General features: G+C 36.2%; 1 protein-coding gene across 1 annotated transcript in view; it reads right to left on the minus strand.

Annotated features, from left to right (window-relative positions):
* The window catches only part of LOC114659672 (copine-8), a 650,855-nt gene that overhangs the window by 117,513 nt on the left and 510,796 nt on the right, over positions 1 to 22,546 (minus strand). The window contains exons 14-15 of the mRNA XM_028812277.2: positions 13,692 to 13,738; positions 7,188 to 7,369 (exon numbers count right to left, since the gene is read on the minus strand). Of these exons, the coding sequence (XP_028668110.1) occupies positions 7,188 to 7,369; positions 13,692 to 13,738 (229 nt within the window). The remainder of the gene's footprint in view (positions 1 to 7,187; positions 7,370 to 13,691; positions 13,739 to 22,546) is intronic.

Below are 22,546 nucleotides of genomic sequence, written 5' to 3' on the forward strand. Positions count from 1 at the left end.
TGTATGGACATATATTATAAGATCTCCCATGAAGCCAAAAACTTAAATGTTATTTATATTTCTTAACCATGATATAACTGTCTGGAGCAATAATGAAGGGCAGACACAGACAGGTTACACTGCTGGCTCATATTATTAATGTAGTTTAGTGCCACAGTACATTTTTGGGGTTTTACCATTAGGCACACATCATCCTTAGTATTCAAATACTCAATTGCCTCCAATCACCCACAGTCTACAAATTTTCACCATACCTCTGACTAGACATCAAGGCTTTTACTAAGCTTACCTCAGAATTAACATCCCAAGATTCTTTTGACAAGGATACTGACCCCTAGGGTAATGTTGGGAGTGAGGAGGAGAGTTGCTAGGGGGGTGACTTACAGTGACTGACTTTAAGTTAGACTGAAACTAGACTGACTTACGGTGACTTACGGCAAATTCCTCACTTTGGCTCAAGACTGGAAACACTACCTAGGTAGGAAATCCATGAGAAGATATTTCTTCAATGACTACTATGAAACATATTACAAGTTAGGTCTTGTCTAGAGGACTAAAAATGGTTAACTATATGAAAGCCTCTATTTGACATTTTAACTCTAGTAACTTTCCTTCATATATATTCAGTCAGAATGAAATGTAACTTTTACAATTTTACTTTTTGTATATAATAATATCATGTGAAAATCCCAGAAGAGTGAAAACACCAAATTAAAATTATCAGTTTGCTCAATCAATGGCTATTTAAAAATATGGTAATTAAGACAAATAAATCTGCTTGAAGTGGTGTCTTCTGCTCATTCAATTATTTTAAAATTGGTCATCCAAACTCGGTCATGAGGAACTGGAACCTGATAGCACTTGGTGCAAGGCAGGAGTCAACTCTCAACAGGACACCATGTCAGAGTTGTGTGATACTTGTAACTTGAAGATCACAAGGAAAACAACAGACTTATCAGAAACATTTGTAAAAAGTGTCTCTGAAAATAAAGGAAACTATCCATAAGTCAGTGCACACCATATGCAGTTACTTGTTTCTAAAAATGCATCTGCTTCAAAAACCTTAGCTGTACCTTTACTAAAGCATAATCCAACAGAATATAGAAACAGTTGAGCTATCTGTAATAACAGTTTCATAAAGGCTGTGATAAAATTTTTACGTTACTAGTAATATCCAAGCATCTAATCATTGGCACCCAAGAGTTTACTTGGGTTATACACATTTATATTTTAGCATATCAACAGATTATTTTCTTTTAAAAGAACTGTTACACAAACAGATAAAATTAACACAGAAGTATAACCAGCATTTAAATATATTTTACTTGTTCTCTGTATTTATATCATTTTAGATAAAACAAAAGAGTGTGGTTTTAAAGTCACAACATTTTCAGTTTAAGAGGATGACTGATGGATGGCAATTACAAAAACACTACTAAAATCACTGAATTGATAAATTACAGTATGTACACTTCAGTTATGGCAATGTGGTGGAGCATGTTTGGGGGTTATGACATGGCTAGCGTTGCATGATTTTGAGGGTAAATAGTGAAGCTCAGGCTTATTAAGTGCAGAAGAGTGATGAGCAGTCGCACAGCACTTAATAGAGGGATAGTCTGATTAAGCATGAACGTGCATGACACTGATCGACTCAGCCATCCTTCATTAGTGCTCCACGGAGCAGTTGGTGCATTTAATCTTAAAAGAGTACAAGTAAGGAGAAGGAAGGAATCGATGGATAAGGGAGTAAAACTGAGATGAGCCAGTGGGAGGGAAAGCAGGCAAAGAGGTTGAGGATGTCCCACGGGGAGGACAAAGAAAGGAACAGGAGCAATCAAATTGTTCCAGGGGTTCTGCAGACACCAACAGAGGTAGCAGGCCAAGGGAATTGGACTCAAAGCATCCCAGTGGGTTCCAATGGAAGGGGATGGGATGGGAGCTGAAAGGTTGACCATATTCGTCATTGTCAGAGCCCTGCTGAGCATGCACAATAAAAATAAAATACTCAGAAAACAAAAAAAAAAACAAAGTAAAGCACCACAAACTAATTTTCAAATTTTTGAATGCATGAGTGACTCATGTGAATATTTAATGCATGAGTGGCTATGAATATGGTAACAAAAGAACTAAAGACAATATTTCTGAATTAGTAAACTCACTGGTACTTACTAATACCAAATGATCTGTAAATTCATGCAAACTCCATGCAGAAGCTGTGAGGTAGGAAGGACAGCTCTGCACGAGCACTCTGCCTATTCTAAAACATCTGTACTAAAGTTGCTAACCTTCAACCTTGATTTAAACTAAATGTATGACTATGATATCTGTTCAGTCCTTGTTACTTGATTGTGGCGCAGTGGGTAGCGTTGCTGCCTCGCAGTTAGGAGACCCGGGTTTGCTTTCTGGGTCCTCCCTGCGTGGAGTTTGCATGTTCTCCCTATGTCTGCGTGGGTTTCCTCCTGGTACTCTGGTTTCCTCCCACAGTCCAAAGACATGCAGGTTAGGTGCATTGGCGATTCTCCATAGTGTGTGCTTGGTGTGTGGGTGTGTGCCCTGCGGTGGGCTGGAGCCCTGCCCAGGGTTTGTTTCCGGCCTTGCACCCTGTGTTGGCTGGGATTGGCTCCAGCAGACCCCCATGACCCTGTAGTTAGGATATAGCAGGTTGGATAATGGATGGATGGATGGATGTCTAGACCACTGAAACACACACATGCATTATATATAGTGAGTGATTGTGTGACTTTTTTCAGTTATTATCGTCTAGCTGTCTACAGAACGGAGACACATCAACAGTGAATATTGTCAATAACGGCATTCGGTGATGCCATTCTGAGGTGAATTCACATCCCCTTGGGCTAGAAGGGTGCTGCAGAAGGAATACAATCAATGAAGTGAAGCACATAGGTGGTCTTTGTTTAAAATGGCTTAAACTCACACACATTTGTTCTTTTGCTGTTTTCCTTCTTAAAACAACGTGGATACATTGTTTTGAAATACATAGTATGTGTGCAATTACCAGATCAATGCATAATAACAGTTTTTAGTTTGAAAAATGGACATAATTAGTAATTTTGAATGTTTTTTTTCACATTAGGACTCCGGTAATCATTAGCTCCATTATAAAGTACAAGAGCGGACTAGTGATTTCTATAAATGTATAAAATGTGCTTCACTTTAGAGCACAATGTTTTGTTGAAAATTACTAAATAGCATGATTTTGAAGAATAAGTTTGAGTTGAAAAATAATAACATATTTATTAAAGATTATTTGAAATGTAGTTTAACTATAAGCCCTGCTTTGCAGAACATCTACTTGTATATGGCAGCATCATATTAGGTTTAGGGTGTACAACTGGCAGCACATGAAAAGGATATGACCAAATAAAAAATAAGGAAGTAAGATGCCATTTTTACTTGATATTGCCAAAGAAATGTCATTTGCTTCAGTCGTATTAATACATAAAAAATTGAAACTGAGCATAGCATGTCCCCTCCATTATTTTCCAATAGAAGCCAGTTTATACCATTAAGCCAGCTCATTTAGTTTTACTACATTAACACATACATTTCCCATTGTGGAATAACAAAGTTTGATTTACAGATTTTTTAACCTTATTTTATTATTTCAATCGAAAAACTTAGAAAACTATTTAAACTTTTTTTTTTCAACAGTTAGATTATTAAAACTAGTCTTTGTCCGCATTCATTTGTAATAAAACTGTATCTGTTCACTTGAAGGCCAAAGTAAACTTTATTACCAGACAGTGGGAAATGTACTTGATTGTGTGCACTAAAAGTAAATGAACTAAAACGTCACATAATAAGAAAGATAAAACCATATACACTCTTCCATGTATATCTTTCAACATATTTAAATACATAGACAAACCCCTTCAATGTAAACTGTGCAAATTGTATCTACAGCCAGTTATGGGTTCATGAACTGGCCTGTTGGGCCCAAAGGCCAAGGGAGGCCTCATAAAAATTAAACCAATTGACTCTTAGAAGCTGAACACTGAGGCTATGATAAAGATTTTGGACCCCCTGGGTAACATTCCAATTCCATGGGTCTTTAAGGGCCATTGTGAAATGTCTGCCCCCTGAACCACACAGTGCTTTCCCTCTGTACAAAGGCATTATACAGGCCTTTTGATCCACCCCCTCTCAATTGTATGACCTACCACCTAATTGCTGTTTGCATCTCCTGGTGTATAAGAAAAGAGCTCAAAATTCACAGATCACATGGTGTGTCGTAAAATATTGTAATACTGCAGCATAACAAACCTTGCAGTTTTCAGCATTGATTTGTGCTGAAGTGGTCAAGTATGTCTTTAATTTGGGCTCAAAGTGACTTGATCAGATGTGTCACTGAGTGGACATAACACACTCTTTCAGAGACCAAGTTCCATCTGCTGACTTTGAGAGGATTACCCCAAAGCCAATAAGGTTTCACAGTGCGTCTGTTCCCATACCAGTGTCCAGTGCATACTTTTAAGCAAAACCCACCTAACTATATACTGCCATTGAAGTGTGAGAAGTGAACGGAGTCTAGAAAGCAGACACTGTCACTGCTACAATCCGTTTAACCAGAGATGACGAGACCTTAGATATTAATTTCTTCTACTGCTGCTATTTAGGCATAAACACCTCAGGAGACAAAACTCAAGAGAAATGCAATACCTTGGCTGCCAGTCAATCTAAAACTGCATCAACAGTAGTCTTTCTACTCCTTATAATTTACTTGTAATTTGTTCATATACATGTATAACAAATATCTTCTGAGATTATTCAAATAAATAAGACATATATTTTGAGTTAAGAAAGATACAGAGTAGCAACATGTGAATTTAAACATGCATGTAAAAATGTTACTGTATTCTGTATATGTGACAATAATGATGGTATAAACCTGTACCCCTGCAAGTGAATTCTTTGACAGTGCCATTGAACTATGACAGATACCTGCCTTTACACATAATAAGGCATTAATCATAAACTTGTGAAGAAATAGCCAATGGAAATAATCTGTGGTTCTCTGTCAGCAACATCCAGCATCTGCTTAAACACTGAACAGTGGCCATTTTTGAAGGGTTCAGTGATTAAGGGGAAGAAATCAACAAGCTAAAAAAAAAATTAAGAAGCAGTCATGAGCAACACGTGTAAGTGTACTGGCTACAGGTATGAGCAACAAAAAGACTTATCACTGAGCAAAATCTAAGTAAAGAAAGAAAAACTTCTAAAGGTCTAAGTGGTCCTTTAGAATGGACAATCAGTCTCTTCTTTTAAAATGGGTCAAGTAAGCTAATATTAGAATCAAAGCAGAATTTTTACTGGCAAATGCTGATGGGGAGCAACAGGACCAAAGTCGACGTCAAATATCTTCACCACCTGCTGCAGTGTTACAAGGAGACCGGAGATGACAGTTCTTGGTGCGAGAGTGCAACAGACTGAGTATTATGGAGAAATACTAAAAGTGAGTTGGTGAGATGCAGTCTTACTGAGAGAGGTGTGTGAGCATTTCACTATGGCAGGTTTGAATGTACAACATTAGTGAGAGACATAGACCCTGGCATAAGCACTGAGTCTTAAGACTACTGCATTTATTGCATTGAATTTTCTGCTGTAAATCAAGGCTTGAACTGGGAGAACTTCTTGCCCGTTCTGTGGCGCTGGGGTTGGGGGTGGGGGGTGGTAAGGGGGGTGGTATAGCAGGCTGCTTGCTGCATGGGCTTATCGACACATTTACAAGACGAAAGACGCTGACGGAGAGGTGTGAAGGGGTTTAAGGTGGGCCGAGTTTTTTCGTAGGCGTTGGTAATTGTAGTGTTAATTATCATTTTCATTTTTTTCTAGATGTGTTTACTTCTGTATTTAGACCTGGTGATAGCAGTTGGCATGTATTGATTGTTTCAGCTAGGATATTAAGCAGAGATAATGTTTATGGTTATATGTTGACTGTAGCCCTACAGGATCGCTGAGGTACACCATCAATAGCTCTATATGTTACACGTTGACAAAATCCAACACTGTGCTGTGCATTCAACTTTCGCAAGGACAGACTTCGTTCAAGCAAACTAGTGACTGATATTTATGATCACTAGTGGGGAAGGAAGGCAGCAGAATGATGACTGTGTTATTTACCTTTTTGTGTAAATACAAGATGTGTTATTGCAGGGTTTTACTGTACTTATTTTATACTGAAAGCAAAGTGTATATATTTCGCTTTTCACCAATTGCCAGCTGTTCGTGTAATCCTAATGCAAATTAATGGTGTGTAGATGATATAGAATGTGCTGTCTTTTGGCTCCTATAATGAAATTACTACAATGTGTTTGATGTCCTTGATATTTGTATTGGATATGTTTATAGTTTGGTTTTGTCTGCCTGCAGAGGTTTGAGGAGATGGTCCATGGCCCTGGATTCCATCCCTGTCTACGGCAATCCATTATTGTTTTGTTTATAATACTTTGAACCATTAAATAACCTGATTGCTAAAGGTACAAATGATTTGTTATGTAGAATTTTTTTTTATTGTGCATTAGAGTATTTTATTTCTTAAAAAAATGTAAATAAAAACTTCAAAAGAGATGGTGGTGGTGTTAGGGTTACCATGGCTAGTCTAATCCAAATTTAGAGGTCAAATTAAATACATTTGTAATATATACATTATTTTACTTACAAAACTGCACAATTAAGATAGAACAGCTTTACTTTGTGGCTGCAGTTGTGATTCTGCCCATATATAATTCATGACTGTGTCCTGAACATCAAAAAAAATCACAGACATATGCTGATATATTACAAAATGCATTTATTTTTCAATTAACCTTATTCTTTGCTTATAGAAATGCAATATTACATTCTCAAGCCCCTTTAACCAAATGCATGGTGGCAGCATTTTGGAAGCCTACCACCTCTCCAGCAGCATCGGCAAGAAGAAGCAATGGACAATGCACGAGTCAAAAGCCTTTGCATGATTCTGACATGCAAAGCAACATGCTATCAGGTAATCAAATCATTACAACATTAAATTAACTAACTAAATCCTTTAATTGTGTAATGGTGATGCAATGCATTATGTAAAAAAAAAAAACAAAAAAAAAAAAACGAAATATAGAAAGATAAGGCAAGCAGGTTTCTGTGGCTCATGACTTCATGTTAAAAAGTGAGTGAAAATTCCACCTTACCAATGCAAACTCATGAGACACTCTTCCATCTGGGGGCAGCTTTGCTCCAAAGCCCAACGCTGGGAACATCTTGTCACTGTCATAATCCTGAATGATTTCCCCCACTGCTCTGAGGGCCATAGCATAAGCATTCAGCTGATATGGATTCATGTAATGCAATGATGTTGGTTGGGATGGATTACCTATGGAAAAACCATATTTGCACCTTTTACTTTATTATGCCAAAAGCCAAAATGAAAAATAAAACCGTAATACTGTCACTATGCTTTTATAATTTATAATCTAAAGCTTATAAAAAAGTATGTCTCTGCATGCTTTATTTAATTTCCCATATTAATTTAGTAAGTGCACAAATGCATTACTTTAATTCTGTTGAAAAGATGAAAAAGGTAGACACTGTAGACCTTCATAATTCAGGCTACCTAAAGAGTCCAAGCCAAGTAGAGTTTATATTTGTTCTATTAATTATTGTACATTTTTGATTTTAGTTTAATTTTTTTGCAGTTTATTTTTGTGTAAAAACATCTGAAACTAGATGTCTTTTTACATCAATGTCTGGGTTTCAAGGTGTTAGTGCCTATCCCAGGAACACTGGGCTCAAGGCAGGTAGCAATCATGGATGGGTTAACAGTCCATTACATTATATAATTGTTCACTTATATCTTTCATAACTGGAGCACAATCAATTTAAGTGAACAGGGAAACCTGTGGTTAAAAGTCCAGTCACTTAGTCACTAGGCCACATTGAATGACAAAAGCAAAGTGCAGCATCAACATACATCTTTGAAAAGATAATAAAAAAAACTGAATATATTTCACATTGCCAGGTTTCAGCCTTTCTGCATAGAGCTGCCAATGATAAAAGGGTCTAACTCTAAAGAAAGGTGTCTTATATCAGGTGTTAAATGAGATACTGTGTTTACTATAAGAAAATAGAGCAAGGAAAAAAGAATAGTAAGATGGATGGGGATCTTGGGTATAAGAGATTACTAAGATTAAGAAGTAAACATTTCAAAATAGAAAAGAAAGCTGTCTAGTTCTTTTTCATAATGGCGGAAATGATAAAATCAGGAAAGCTATGTACTCAACAGACAGGATAAGGACAGATATTCACAGTTTGCATAAAGTCTGTTTCACAGTGCATTATACAGTATTTAATTCTTCACTTAGAATATCAATGTTATTATCAAAGACGCTTAAAGGACAGTTGCAGTAAGTCAGAGTAACAAATACAGTACAAGAACTAAAGATATTTTACAGTGCTTCATGTTCTACTTGTTAGCTAGAGATAATTTGTTTCAACATCTCATCCAAGTTTTTAATGTTATTGGTATATTCATTTTAGTTACAGGACTTGGATATTGTTTTCTAATATCCCTTTTGTGTGAAGAATCACTTCTTGGTTTTCTCTTTGATGACTCCCCCCTAACTTTCTGCTGGAGTCATTGAGAGTGCATTTCAAATTATTTGTGCGGACATTTTCTGCTAAATTTACTTTTGGCAGTGTATGGGCCCTGGGTGGGGCTAAAAGGGGGGCGGCCTGTGAAGAAATGGTACCCATGGAGACATGATTGCCACATCAACATGAATTCTTAAAAAGCATATTTTAGAATATGTATGTAATTATTAATGCACATGTTTGACATAACATATATTTACATGATAAAAATTAACTAAACAAAAATCTGTTTGGAAAAAAATGTAAAATGTTGCATTTTTGGGTAGCTTGACTAAGGAATGCAGGACAACTAACAAATGCTTGTAGTGAAAAATGTCACATTTAAGATGTTGCCTTGCCCTTTCTTTTGGTATTCACAGTTCATGTTTGCCAGAATACATGCAACACTATCTTCCCAGCAGCATAACTAGAGGGTTTTTTCTTTAATCTTGGGCAGTCATTGTGGGAAAAAAGATGAGGGATTTACTTTAGTGGCTACTCATACACATTAAAGTATTATAGGCTTGAAGTTTTGTGCCTTCTGATGATGCACCCTATGTCCAAACCAAAATATCTCTACCTGCAACTCATAATACCGACATATGGACTGGGTCACCTTTAGACTTTTATTAGAAACTAGTCATTAAGCCCGTTACAATAACGGGCGCTAGAACAGTAGTGCATAAACATTAGTAGGAACAGTCTATATTAAATGGCAAGGGACCTTGACCTCATTCTGTTGGTCGTATTTTTCTTTCTTTCAGCCTTTCTTTTGTTGATGTTTACTTGCTGAGCTGACCGTTCTTTGTGGGCTGCCGCTGTGTATTGCGTGTCTTTAATCTTCTGTGACAGTAATACTGTCTTGTACGTCCGCTGGCTTGTACGTCGGTAATATGCCTTTAATTTTCTCTGACAATAATACTGGCTTGTATATGGCTGAAATATGCATCACTGTATTGTGTACCTTTAATTTCCTCTCGCAGTAATACTGCTCTGTATTTCCGTAAAAGGCCTGTAATTTTCTCTGACAGTAATATCGCGCGTGCGCACTTCACCAGAAGACACACACACACGAGGATTTTATTAAAGAGGATTACACATAAGGTGAAATGTTAAATTGCACCATCAAATTGCCCATTTATTTCCATAGTTTTGTGCATCTTCTCCCTTTATGTATATATAGTCATATGAAAAAGTTTGGGAGCCCCTCTTAATTCTTTGGATTTTTGTTTATCATTGGCTGAGCTTTCAAAGTAGCAACTTCCTTTTAATATATGACATGTCTTATGGAAACAGTACTATTTCAGCAGTGACATTAAGTTTATTGGATTAACAGAAAATATGCAATATGCAGCATAACAAAATCAGACAGGTACATAAATTTGGGCACCCCAACAGAGATATTAAATCAATACTTAGTTGAGCCTCCTTTTGTAAATATAACAGCCTCTAGACACCTCCTGTAGCCTTTGATGAGTGTCTGGATTCTGGATGGAGGTATTTTTGACCATTCTTCCATACAAAATCTCTCCAGTTCAGTTAAATTTAATGGCTGCCGAGCATGGACAGCCAGCTTCAAATCATCCCATAGATTTTCAATGATATTCAAGTCAGGGGACTGTGACGGCTATTCCAGAACATTGTACATCTCACTCTACATGAATGCCTTTGTAGATTTCGAACTGTGTTTTGGGCCATTGTCTTGTTGGAATATCCAATGCCTGCGTAACTTCAACTTTGTGACCGATGCTTGAACATTATCCTGAAGAATTTGTTGATATTGGGTTGAATTCATCCGACCCTTGACTTTAACAAGGGCCCCTGTCCCTGAACTAGTCACACAGCCCCACAGCATGATGGAACCTCCACCAAATTTGACAGTAGGTAGCAGGTATTTTTCTTGGAATGCGGTGTTCTTCTTCTGCCATGCAAAGCGCTTTTTGTTATGACCAAATAACTCAATTTTTGTCTCATCAGTCCAAAGCACTTTGTTCCAAAATGAATCTGGCTTGTCTAAATTAGCATTTGCATAAAGCAAGCGACTCTGTTTGTGGCGTGAGTGCAGATAGGGCATCTTTCTCATCACCCTGCCATACAGATGTTCTTTGTGCAAATTGTGCTTAATTGTAGAATTATGTACTGATACACCATCTGCAGCAAGATGTTCTTGCAGGTCTTTGGAGGTGATCTGTGGGTTGTCTGTAACCATTCTCACAATCCTGCGCATATGCCGCTCCTGTATTTTTCTTGGCCTGCCAGACCTGGGTTTAACAGCAACTGTGCCTGTGGCCTTCTATTTCCTGATTACATTCCTTACAGTTGAAACTGACAGTTTAAACCTCTGAGATAGCTTTTTGTAGCCTTCCCCTAACCATGAGACTGAACAATCTTTGTTTTCAGATCTTTTGAGAGTTGCTTTGAGGATCCCATGCTGTCACTCTTCAGAGGAGAGTCAAAGGGAAGCACAACTTGCCATTGACCACCTTAAATACCTTTTCTCATGATTGGACACACCTGTCTATGAAGTTCAAGGCTTAACGAGCTAATCCAACCAATTTGGTGTTGCAAGTAATCAGTATTGAGCAGTTACATGCATTCAAATTTTTGCACAGCCAGTTTTTCACATTTGATTTAATTTCACTGCTTCACAAAAAATCTTTGTTCGGAAAACACCCTAGTACTCAGATGTTCCTAGGAAATGAAAGGCTGAGAGGGGTTTCCAAACTTTTTCATATGACTGTATATCTTGTTGTGTCATGTGCTCTATTTTAATTTTTATTATTTAAAAAAAATATATTAATCTATCCATCCATCTTGTTAACCCACCTATCCACAGCAGGGCCGCAGGAGCTGGAGTATATCCCAGCAATCACTGGGTAAAAATCAGTGGTAAAATTACTATTCATAAAAAGCTTAAATATCATAATTGAAAATGTTTGAATTAGCACAAACCACTAATTCAGATGTTCATAAGAAATATAATGATTTATTTCATTTACATAATAAACCAGAATAGCTGGTTCAAGCATTTGAAATTTTAAAATGTGTGCTTCAGTTAAAAGTCTAGATATTCTCAAGTCTAATAGAAAGAAGTGCTCGATCTCTAATAAAGTATGAAAAATACAGCGATATTCATAATCACGATAACCCACATGCCTATGTTTGAAATGTGTCATTTTTAACCTTCTGGGAGTTGCTCTTATAAGGGCAAGGGCCACCTGACCAGTAAAGAATATGGTCCAAAAATATCCTTAAAATTAGGAGTTTTCAGGTCTAGAGGAACAAAAATAGGAGGGGAGACTCAAAAGACATGATGCCTTGCATAACTAGACATCAAGACAAGTTAACTAGTATAATATAGGTGGGGGTTTTATTGTAACGGTGAGTAAACTGGTGGCAGAAAAAAAAAAAATTCAAAGCAAAGTGATTTCAAAGCATTCATTCTGCAATATGTGTATTATACAGTATATAAAATACAGAAATTATCATCCAAGGCTGGGTTATACTACATTAAAATTTAAACATTATTGAGCACATTTGCTGCTGTATTAATCTGACATGCTTTTGTTCGTTTACTACAATTTTGATTACATAACTTTGTCCAGTGGTTTAACCTTTAACCTTTATATACTGTATGTGTGTTTTAACCTAGGCAATGTCACGCATCAGCCTTAGTGCAGTTTTACTTTATCAACAGTGAAGTATTTTCATAACTGAATAGCCAACAGTACATTAAGGTGTTATTTTATTAGCCTTGCAGTGGTAGAGTGAGATACAGAAGTGATATACCTGAATTTTTATGCCTGTGATTATTTTTATTTTTTTACATATTTTATGAACTATCACTGCATTGAGCTATACATTTGGTTTTTCTTATGCGTGAACCCACATGTTAATGGGTGCCACTTTACAAATGTTTGATCCATACAACTTCTGCATGATTTGCTCCATTGTTAACCTACACATGGTGTAGAGTGATGTTCTGTTTGCTCCAGTCAGTTCTGCATGCGCTGACCCTGGTCTGGGCTCAGTCCTCACACAGCCTTTTCCACTCACATTTAACTGTTTTTTGGTAGAACTGCTTCTAATGCTATGGGGTCTGTGTCACATTTTGTGTAGTAAATGACATCAAAAAACTGAGAATTATTACAAGAAGTGATTTAGGTAGGAAGATACTGGTACATGTAATTAAAACTGAAGTAATCAAGCTGAATAGTAATGGATACATGGCAAATTACTTTAGCAATTAAAAAAAACACATTTAATTATGTAAAGTGATACAGAATGAGAGAGGTGAACTGTAGGAAAGGTTATTTGTATGTTCTGCCCTGACAGTCAAGCTATGAAATGTGGACATAACAGTGATGGAAAATTGGATATGAAGAGGTATATATTCAAGTTGTTATTAATGACAAAGAACATGTTATGAGTTAATTAAATATACATCAGAGGTTTATGTTAGAATTATTTAACAGACTGAATATGGTAATAATATTCAATAATTAATTTCTTGCAGGAAAGTATAAAGTACTTTCTAAAATTAAAATCAAATGACCATGGGAATATGTGAAGAAAGAAACAAATTCATTATTGGTCCTCTGTATATAAGCTTATTAATCTTACAGTGGCACACTAGTTACCTCTGCTGTGCACTTCCTATGCAGAGATGTACACATTCTCCCCCAGCTTACTTGGATTTTCTCTGGCTTCTACATTTTCTTCCCACATCCCAAAAATGTACATGTTAGAGTGTGCTGTGCAACTGACTAGTCCATCCTAGTCCATCCTGGGTTGCCGAAAATGAGTGTAAGTTTATAGTAATGTTCAGTCAAAGGCAATAATCAATGCACTAATTTGCATTTATGAAGAAACTCATTGAATAATCTCATTGTTCTATGAAATTGGAGTATGGGCTGAATCCTAAGCTCTCTATATTATCAAATTTCCAATTAAGCAAAGAAAAAAACCGCAACTTTCACATTTAAAATTGAATGATTTCTGTAATTGTTTTTTGGCATAAACATAATAAACAATTTTAGTATTATACACTGAACCTTTTTACTCACCATTGGAGGCAGTGAAGTCAATGGCCACAGTAAAATTGATCTGAGTGCTGAAAACAGAGTTAAAGAAAGATTCATGAGGATTTAAAACTATAATTATATACTTATATTACTGAACATCTATAAATCTTTATATGTAGCCACTACTGCATAAATTACTAATTAAATTATTGCAATAATGTACAAGACATTAAAATAAGTATTGTCTATATTTAATTCAGAATTAGAAAAGAAAAGCATCAACTTCTCTTCCATAGTGAACAAAAGTTTACTTCAAATAGCATGTCAATTTTGCCAAAGATCTTTAATTTTCTTGTCATTGCTTTCTACTTGAAAGGGTAAAAATGGTTCACATATTAAGATTAAACTTTAACCACCCACACTCGAGTTAGTCTGAGTAAATCAGTGAGGCATATTACTGTGTACGCTGACAGTGAGTCAGTTTTGTGTTAATAATTTTGCCTCTATAAATATCTAATGGATAATCATTCCATTCTGTTTCACAGATGGGCAAGCCTCTGCTCCTGAGAGAAGAAAACACCTTACGGTTAGCTAGTATACAGTATACGAACAATTCTGATAAGTCCACCATGTCTAAACAAGCCTGTTTTGTTTCATTGAAACTCCTATATTTTAAAGTACATTGAACATTTATTATAACAAGTTAGTTACACTAGCTGGCTGTGTTAACTGGCTTCATCTGAGACATTACTTAAGACACTTGCCTTGGTTATAGTTTCGAGGGCTAATTAAATGTATCAGAAGTATTATGTTATAAACTGAATAGTTTTCTTGATAGAATATTTTAATTTTTATTTCACCCAGGGGTTAATATTATTAGTTCACTTCCATCCCAGGTTGAACACACACACCATGGCCAATTTAGCAGTACCAATCCACCTAACCTGTACATCCTTCCTACTGTGAGCGGATACCAGAGGTCCCGGATTAAACGCCCACACACACAGGAAACAATGCAAACTCCACACAGGGATGACATAGGATATAAACCCTGGTCTCCCTACTGAGAAGCAGCAGCGCTACCACAGCACCATTGTGCCGTTCACTCTTGCACATGCTGTGTAAAATTGCACATGAGTAAGTATTCCTGCCATAGATAAATTCTTGCTTGGATTTGTTGATGGTTATTGCAAAACACAAGTTTAGAGGAAATTGTATTCTTTTGAATTCAAACAGGTCATTAGGAGGAATAACAGGAATTTAGGTATAAATATAATTTAACCCTGTAGCAGATCAAATAAAACATGACAGCTTCAGTCAGATTTGAATGCAACATTTTAGTCTATAATCTTGGAGTGTTAGATAAGTTTTGGAGGGATTCGATCAGAAGCAATACACACTAAATCATGTTTGCTTTAACTTATTACTTACAATATAAATGTTTAAAGGCTGCACATTTATGTGTTCCATAGAATTAACTCAACATTAAAGTCACTGCATTGAAAAGAAATGTGAAAAGAAACGGTACTGAGAACTATGCATATTGTCTGCCTCTTTTATGTTCCCATCTTATGTTGAACATAGATCTTAAAGTGGGTTGACTCACTGTACTGACAGATCTCTCATTGCGAACCTGAGCATAGAGGCACATTGCAGTCTGACCATGAAAGCAACACCCAAGCTGCCAACATCCCCGAATGTACTGCTCTTTGAAGTTTATGTATACAACAGTGTTTGATAATCCAATCAAGGTAAAATGTGTATATGTGAGTACTAATATTGCATCACGAGGAGTAAGGAAAAGACACAATATTTAGTATGAGAGTCTCTTGCTAAACATGTATTCTTTGAGGTCTGCCTAATGTTTCTTTTTCTACTTCATATTACACTTTCAATATTGCTCGCCACCTCATCTCTTTGTCCTGTGCAGGGCAGCTGCCACTTTTCACTCGCCACCAGCCCCATTACTCTGCACAATAATAGTGTCAGCTTGTACAGTGGCGCTGTTCTGCAAGCCACATTCATTTGTAGGAACTACATGACCTATTTCTCAGCTCAAAAATAGCTGAAACAAAAAAAGGACACATTGCCTAAAAACACCTTACTAGTTACTGTTTTATTACCAACAAATATCGAGAAATAAAAAAACACATCCGTTCTTTTTTCTATAACGTCATCAAATTTGTCAAGTCATTTTCAACATTTTGGGATATTTAGTTTTTCTATTGGGAAGGGTTAATTCCTAATATTGATATCAAAATGTCTTCTCTTAGCAGATACCTACTGACTGAGATATACCATTCTGTCTAATTTCAGCTTTTTAACTAAATGGTGAATAGTGTTTTTGTTAATGAGTGAGTGAATGAATATGTCAAATAAATTTGCATTATACACTGACTCTACAAGGTTTAACACTAATTTAATGTGGCCCGGGATTAAGAGTTTTTTTGTAGGCTTTTAGGGATTCTAGTGGTAAATTTCAAAAGTGTCATTTTGCTTGACTTCTCACTAAAAGTATACATATTATTTTAAAAGTATTAGTTTAGCATTTTCTAAGGGGACAAAGAATTATCTTGTTATTGTCCCTAAATATCACACATCTTGCACGTCTGTATATATTCCTGGGTATTCTAACCTGTCTAACATATTCAAGTAACATGCAGGCTGGGTTAACAGGCAACTCAAAATTAGCCCAAATATTAGTGAGGGTGTATTTGTGTGTGTATCCTATAATAAAATGGCAACCCATCTGGGGTTGTGTTGTGCTGTGTCTCTAGTGCTGTCAAAAGAGGATCAAGAACCCTTTAAAAAACATTGATAATGGATGTAGAGATTTTATGTCTTGACCAGAATGCAGATGTTATCTCTCTATTATATAAAAAAATCCTGGGACAAGACAGGACTTTTTATACTGGGACAAGATGAGATTTTTTCAGAGAGATAATTTCAAGTCCAACAAGATGAGACTTTGTGTCAAGAGATTTAACCGGGGCCGGAAATAAAAGACAAAGAGGAGAAGACAAAGTAGAACGTCGTATTGAGGTTCAAAAATGTTGGTGCGATACATATAAAGAGCAGGTTAGAGATAATGAAAGTACTAAAATTCGAAAGTCTCAAAAAACTGATAGTAAAGATCGCATTAGCGCAAACAAGTGGAAATTATTACTCTGTGAAATAACTGAACAGCGAAAAGAGATCAAATATATGGACATAGGTGATATGACAGAAGTATGTAGTAGATACTGCGGTGGGTTGGCACCCTGCCTGGGATTGGTTCCTGCCTTGTGCCCTGTGTTGGCTGGGATTGGCTCCAGCAGACCCCCGTGACCCTGTGTTTGGATTCAGCGGGTTGGAAAATGGATGGATGGATGGACTTGTAGATCGTCTGATTCGTGTTGCCTTTAGGGAAAAGTAGTGTTTCTTCCCAAAGAAGAGGCGTATTCACGAGAAATAAAAGATCTGTTATGTGGTGAAAGTGAAATCCACAAACACTACAGGCAAAATATCCAAATCTACAATAATCTGCTTGTATTCACATCAAACAATGCTCAAAATGTACATTTACATGATTCAGGACCATATGCTATGAAAATCTATGGTCCCGCAACAATTAAAGCTACTACAAGTTTAATTTCAAAGAAACCACAATTCGGACAGGTTTATATTTATGATCATGGAGAAGCGGATTGGTGAGCAAAGCGAGCAGGGGGCAGAGCCCACTAGTCTAAAATATGTTTAAAATGTTTTTAAAAAGTCCTTAATATACGTTTAAATATTTAAAGATGCATTGTCTCATCAATGAGTAATAAAAGTATGATTCACTGCATTTACCATTTCAGTTATTTCTAGCAAACATTTTTATTAAATGTACTGATGTTTTGAGGTATAATTTTCTTCTGATGCAGTTTGTACAACTTCTTCAATATATGTTCTAAACAAAACAAGAAAATAGCTGTCCCTGGAAACACTAAGAGGAACGGGTTGCTTTTAAAAGAAAACAGACGAGCAAGCAAAAGATAAGAAGCAAAGTTAGATATGTTGGGGTTCAGCAACAATCTGGGCCAAACCTGACATAGAAAGGATGAGGCAACTTCAAAGGAAAGAAGAGGTCAGGTCATAGCCCCATTTACTTGCTCAGAGGTATCTTTTTACAGGTTATTTCTTTCTTAACTACATATCAGTTTCTTTTGTGTATTTCTTTTTGCACAAACATACTCAAATAATAAGCATCCACTCATTCTACATTACTCTTTTTTGAACAGCAACAAATATATGACAGCCAACTGCTCTCAGACAGAACATGACAGTTGTTGGACAGAATGAAAACATTGTAGTTTTATCAGTGTTAAAATAAAATTTGAAATAATTATAAAGTACAGCTTTTCTTGAAACATTAATTTGAAATATTTGATTACTGGTTGTTACTATTGCTAATGCTGCCCCATAGCATGCATAAATGGATACATAAAGAGATAGGTGATGAGATGAATGACTAGCAAAAACACATAACCGAAGATAATACCAAGAAAACAGATAACAGATGAAACTACTAACAATTGTGTAAATAATGTCTTGATAAGTCCAAACACCTCATTCAAAATGGCATAATGTCACCTGGGGAGTCCCAGTAAGTTAATAAACAGTTGTAGGAGTATAATAGAGAACAAATTAAAATAATAGGATGCCCTAACATAACATTATTATATGATTCCTTAAACAGACCCCTGCTCTCACTCAACACTGTCTTGTTTAGAATTTTCTCAATTATGTAAATTACTGAAACATTGCAATAACTTTCATGATATCCTCTCTTAAAGAATTAATATCCCCCCTCCCACCCCAACACACATTTTATGTGGCAATTAGAGCAGGTAGCATCACCCTTTTCAGTAAAAAACTTCCTTGGAAATGTAATATAATATAAAAATACAGTAGCAAAATATGATGATCTTCAATATTGTATGTACCTTTCAAACTTTAGATAGATAGATAGATAGATAGATAGATAGATAGATAGATAGATAGATAGATAGATAGATAGATAATTATACTACATGAATCTTTTATTTATGCTTTCAAAATACAAAAGTACTGAATTTCCATAAGCACCTGAATGCATACTGATATGACTATATCAAGGAAAGAAGTCAAATCGTTTAGGACTATGACTCCATTTGATTATCATTAGCAAAAATGTTTGGACTGATAAAAAGCCAAAATGTGCCAATGAATTTATTAACTGTGAGAAAAAATACTTATTACTTATACTTGAATAAGGTTAAATTAGTATTTTGGATTACCTCTTTATTTTTTACTTTTATGTATGTTCTTGAACAATTTTTAGTAATAATGACTTCAGAACATATTTCTTTAAGGAAAACTTAAAATTCAGTATTATTACCAGCAATTATCCTTGTAAGACAATCACGTTAAAGCACATAACAAGTACATAACATGTGTTGTGTTGCCCCCTCACAGTCTACCTTTTGCGAACCTCCATAAGTTTTATTCTATTCCTGTCACTTTTCACACGTTTTTGATCTGCCATTTAATTCAGAGAATGTTTGGATGGCTGCTGACATGGTACGTGCAGATTCACTTGTTTAATAACTTTCCCTCCCTATTAATGGAGCCCTGGGCCAGACTGGGTATAAGCACTCAGGAACTATTTTCTAACTATTAGTCAACTTCATATCTACTCACATTCCAGGATTTATGTTATATTTGTTATCCCTCCTCCATCCTTCTCTGTCTATTTACAGATGTATTTTCCAGCTGTTTATACACTTGTGTTTCTCTGAAACTTTTCTGGCTTTTACTTTTTCTTATTCCAGAATGTCTTGTTACTGTTGTCTACTTCTGTCTATCTAAATTGCAATCCATTTTCTTTCAGCGATTGATGCGTCAGTAATAAACCAATATCAATCTTCATACAGTTTCAGTCTCCAGCTTATTTAGTCATTTTCTTGTCATGCCAGTCACCTCCAGGTGTATCTGGAGGTGCATGGCTTAAAAAGTCAGCCCTCAAAAGCAAATCAGAAACTGGCAATATTACAAGGAACGGTTGATAATGAATTTTGTTTATTAGCTGTCTTACCCAGTTGCCATAGCATGATTTCAGTGATGCTGTTTGTTAGTCAGTCAGTCATTTTACAACCCACTCTATCCTAACACAGGGTCACGGGGGCCTGCTGGAGCCAATCCCAGCCAACACAGGACGCAAGGCAGGAACAAATCCCCAGGCAGGGCGCCAGCCCACCACAGATGCTGTTTGTCGCCTGTTTTTTTAGGATCACCCAACAAATTTGTCCATATTTCTGCCCATGCTCCAACTTCTCCCTTTTTACTTGTTGTTTTTTTGTATAATCACACGACAATACAACCCAATCCAGGCATTTGCACCCTGGTAACTGCCAGTGGCTAGCCACAGACTCGCATCTGAATTACAAAAGCAGCTCCCTTACGCTGTGAGCTATTAGGAGAACTCCTACAGTCTTGCACACAGGAACTGTGTCTAAATAGTGTAAGCAGAGTGTTTCTTTTTGACATCAGCTGAGCTAATCCTCCTCGGCTCTCACCTTTTGCGCAGCACAACCACTACTCTTGGTTCATCCACAGTGCAATCAAACCTTTTGTACAGCACTGCCTCTTCACTTGTAGCATGTAATTGTCTCTTCAGTCCTTCAAACATTTCAACTTTATTGTAATGTGCTAAAGTACAGTGAAATTCTTACTTCTTCAAATAACAATGAGATTGTATAATTTTAGGTACAGTACATCTATTCTCCTGCGGTGGGCTGGCGCCCTGCCCGGGGTTTGTTCCAGCCTTCCGCCCTGTGCTGGCTGGGATTGGCTCCAGCAGACTCCCGTGACCCTGTGTTTGGATATAGCGGATTGGATAATGACTAACTGACTGACATCTAGTCTCTTTTATGATACCTGCCAAAAGTTCCTTTTATTTTGGGAATCTTTTGCAGCTAAACCTACAATTGTCTTTGGATATAAACACTGTAATCTGCTGATTCTACAAAATGTTGAGGCCTCTGCAATCATATTTTGCATTAGCTGCAACCATGATAATGAGTCAAAAATGTATCCTCAAAGTTTCAAGGCTATACTGGACATTTGTGCGTGATGTATTATAAATGTAATCAGTGCTCCTGAATAAGGGATACGAAGAGCTGGGAAGGAGACCTGTGGAGCCCAACGTAGCTTTTGTATCTAATATCTTTGCACAGGAATGTCGTTGAATATTTATAAAAAGGGTTCTCTCAGACATCTTTTTATTTTTGTTGATGAATTCATTTGAATTCATTAGCTAGATTGACATTTTAATCCCTTCAGAATTTAGTTTTATGATGTGTCTTCTACATTGACACCTTATAATAATAATAATAATAATAATAATAATAATAATGACGATGGCATTTAAAGTAAAAGGCATCACAATACAAACTATGGAACTGTGGGCTTTATTTTATTAAGAAAGAAAGAAAGAAAGAAAGAAAGAAAGAAAGAAAGAAAGAAAGAAAGAAAGAAAGAAAGAAAGAAAGAAAGAAAGATGATAATGTAAAGTAATAAAGATATAGAGAACCTGTATGGTCCTACTATGATGAGTGCTGGGTAATCCAACAATCAATAGGATCCACCAATGTATTTCTCTCCCATGTCTTCTCCAAACTCTCTTGCTTTCTTCTCATGGCAACACTTTTTTCAAATTATTGATACCTCTTCCATTTTATTACATATGCAGTTTGGAAACATTCTGATACTCTTTGTGTAATTGGTTTATGTGCTGTGTGTGTGCTCTCTTCATTTCAATTTCATGAGTGGCATAACAGTGATATCTGAGTCACAGATCTCAGACAAAAAAAATCATAGAAGGAATACTATGAGAGAATCTATAAGGGAAAGAAAAAGGAGAGGGGATAGGAATTTTAAAAGGCTCTTCAAAAGTGTGGCAAATTTAGAAATAACAAAAGAAAAGAATGAAGAATGGTTTAAGGTTTAAAGACTAGTGCCATCATTTTAAAGAAAGGAATTCACAGCTACAGATCTGCTGGTGTATCTTCTATTCCTGTGCTGAGCCCTTCAAGTCAGATCTTTCATCTCCTCTGCCAGAACTTTTTTTCTGACCTGTCCGCAATTACAATAGGAATAACACCAAAATGCTGTCATTGACTTCCACTGATACATCCTGGTGGATCCTGATGAAAGTATAGTCCTAAATGCAAACTCCTAATTTAGAGAGACAGCCTGCTGTGAATGTGTCTTGGCTTCCAAAGCTGCACGCCCCTGAAACTTTCAAGAAGTATTTGATAGGAAAAAAAGGGAGATCCCTTTAAACATCAGTCCTCTGCACTCCTAAAATGGAGATAGAAGTGTGTGTCTATGATGTTCTATTGCCTGAGATTTGCTAGTGAAAATTTCTCCTTTTCATCATGAATTCTGTTTTTCCCTCAGGCCTTTGTTTTGTTTTTTTGACTAGAAACATGAATTTTTGGTTTCAGCTCTATCTATTAGATGCATCTCAGTGACAGTTAAATTCAAATGCAAATATTAGACCTGTGACTGCACAATCCTAAAGCCGTTGGGATATTATCTAATGTGCCAGTGATCTGGAAATATCTGCTAGACATCAACACTATCTTTTTGGAACTAAAGTTAGCTTCTTTATGAATGTCTACTCTTTGTCTAAATAATATTTTTAAAAGTAGGTTTCTTAGGTAGTTATTTCTAGTACATAATTTAGGATGTTATGTGTGCTGATAATGTTTTGAGTCAGGATAGTGAGTTAAAAAAAAAGAAAAAAAACTACCACTGGCAATTAGAGAAAGTGAAATTTTAAAGATTATTAAAAATGTTCAGTAATGATTTATAAGATTAAAGTCCAAAAA

Source organism: Erpetoichthys calabaricus, chromosome 1, assembly GCF_900747795.2.
Source record: "Erpetoichthys calabaricus chromosome 1, fErpCal1.3, whole genome shotgun sequence".
NCBI lineage: Eukaryota > Metazoa > Chordata > Cladistia > Polypteriformes > Polypteridae > Erpetoichthys > Erpetoichthys calabaricus.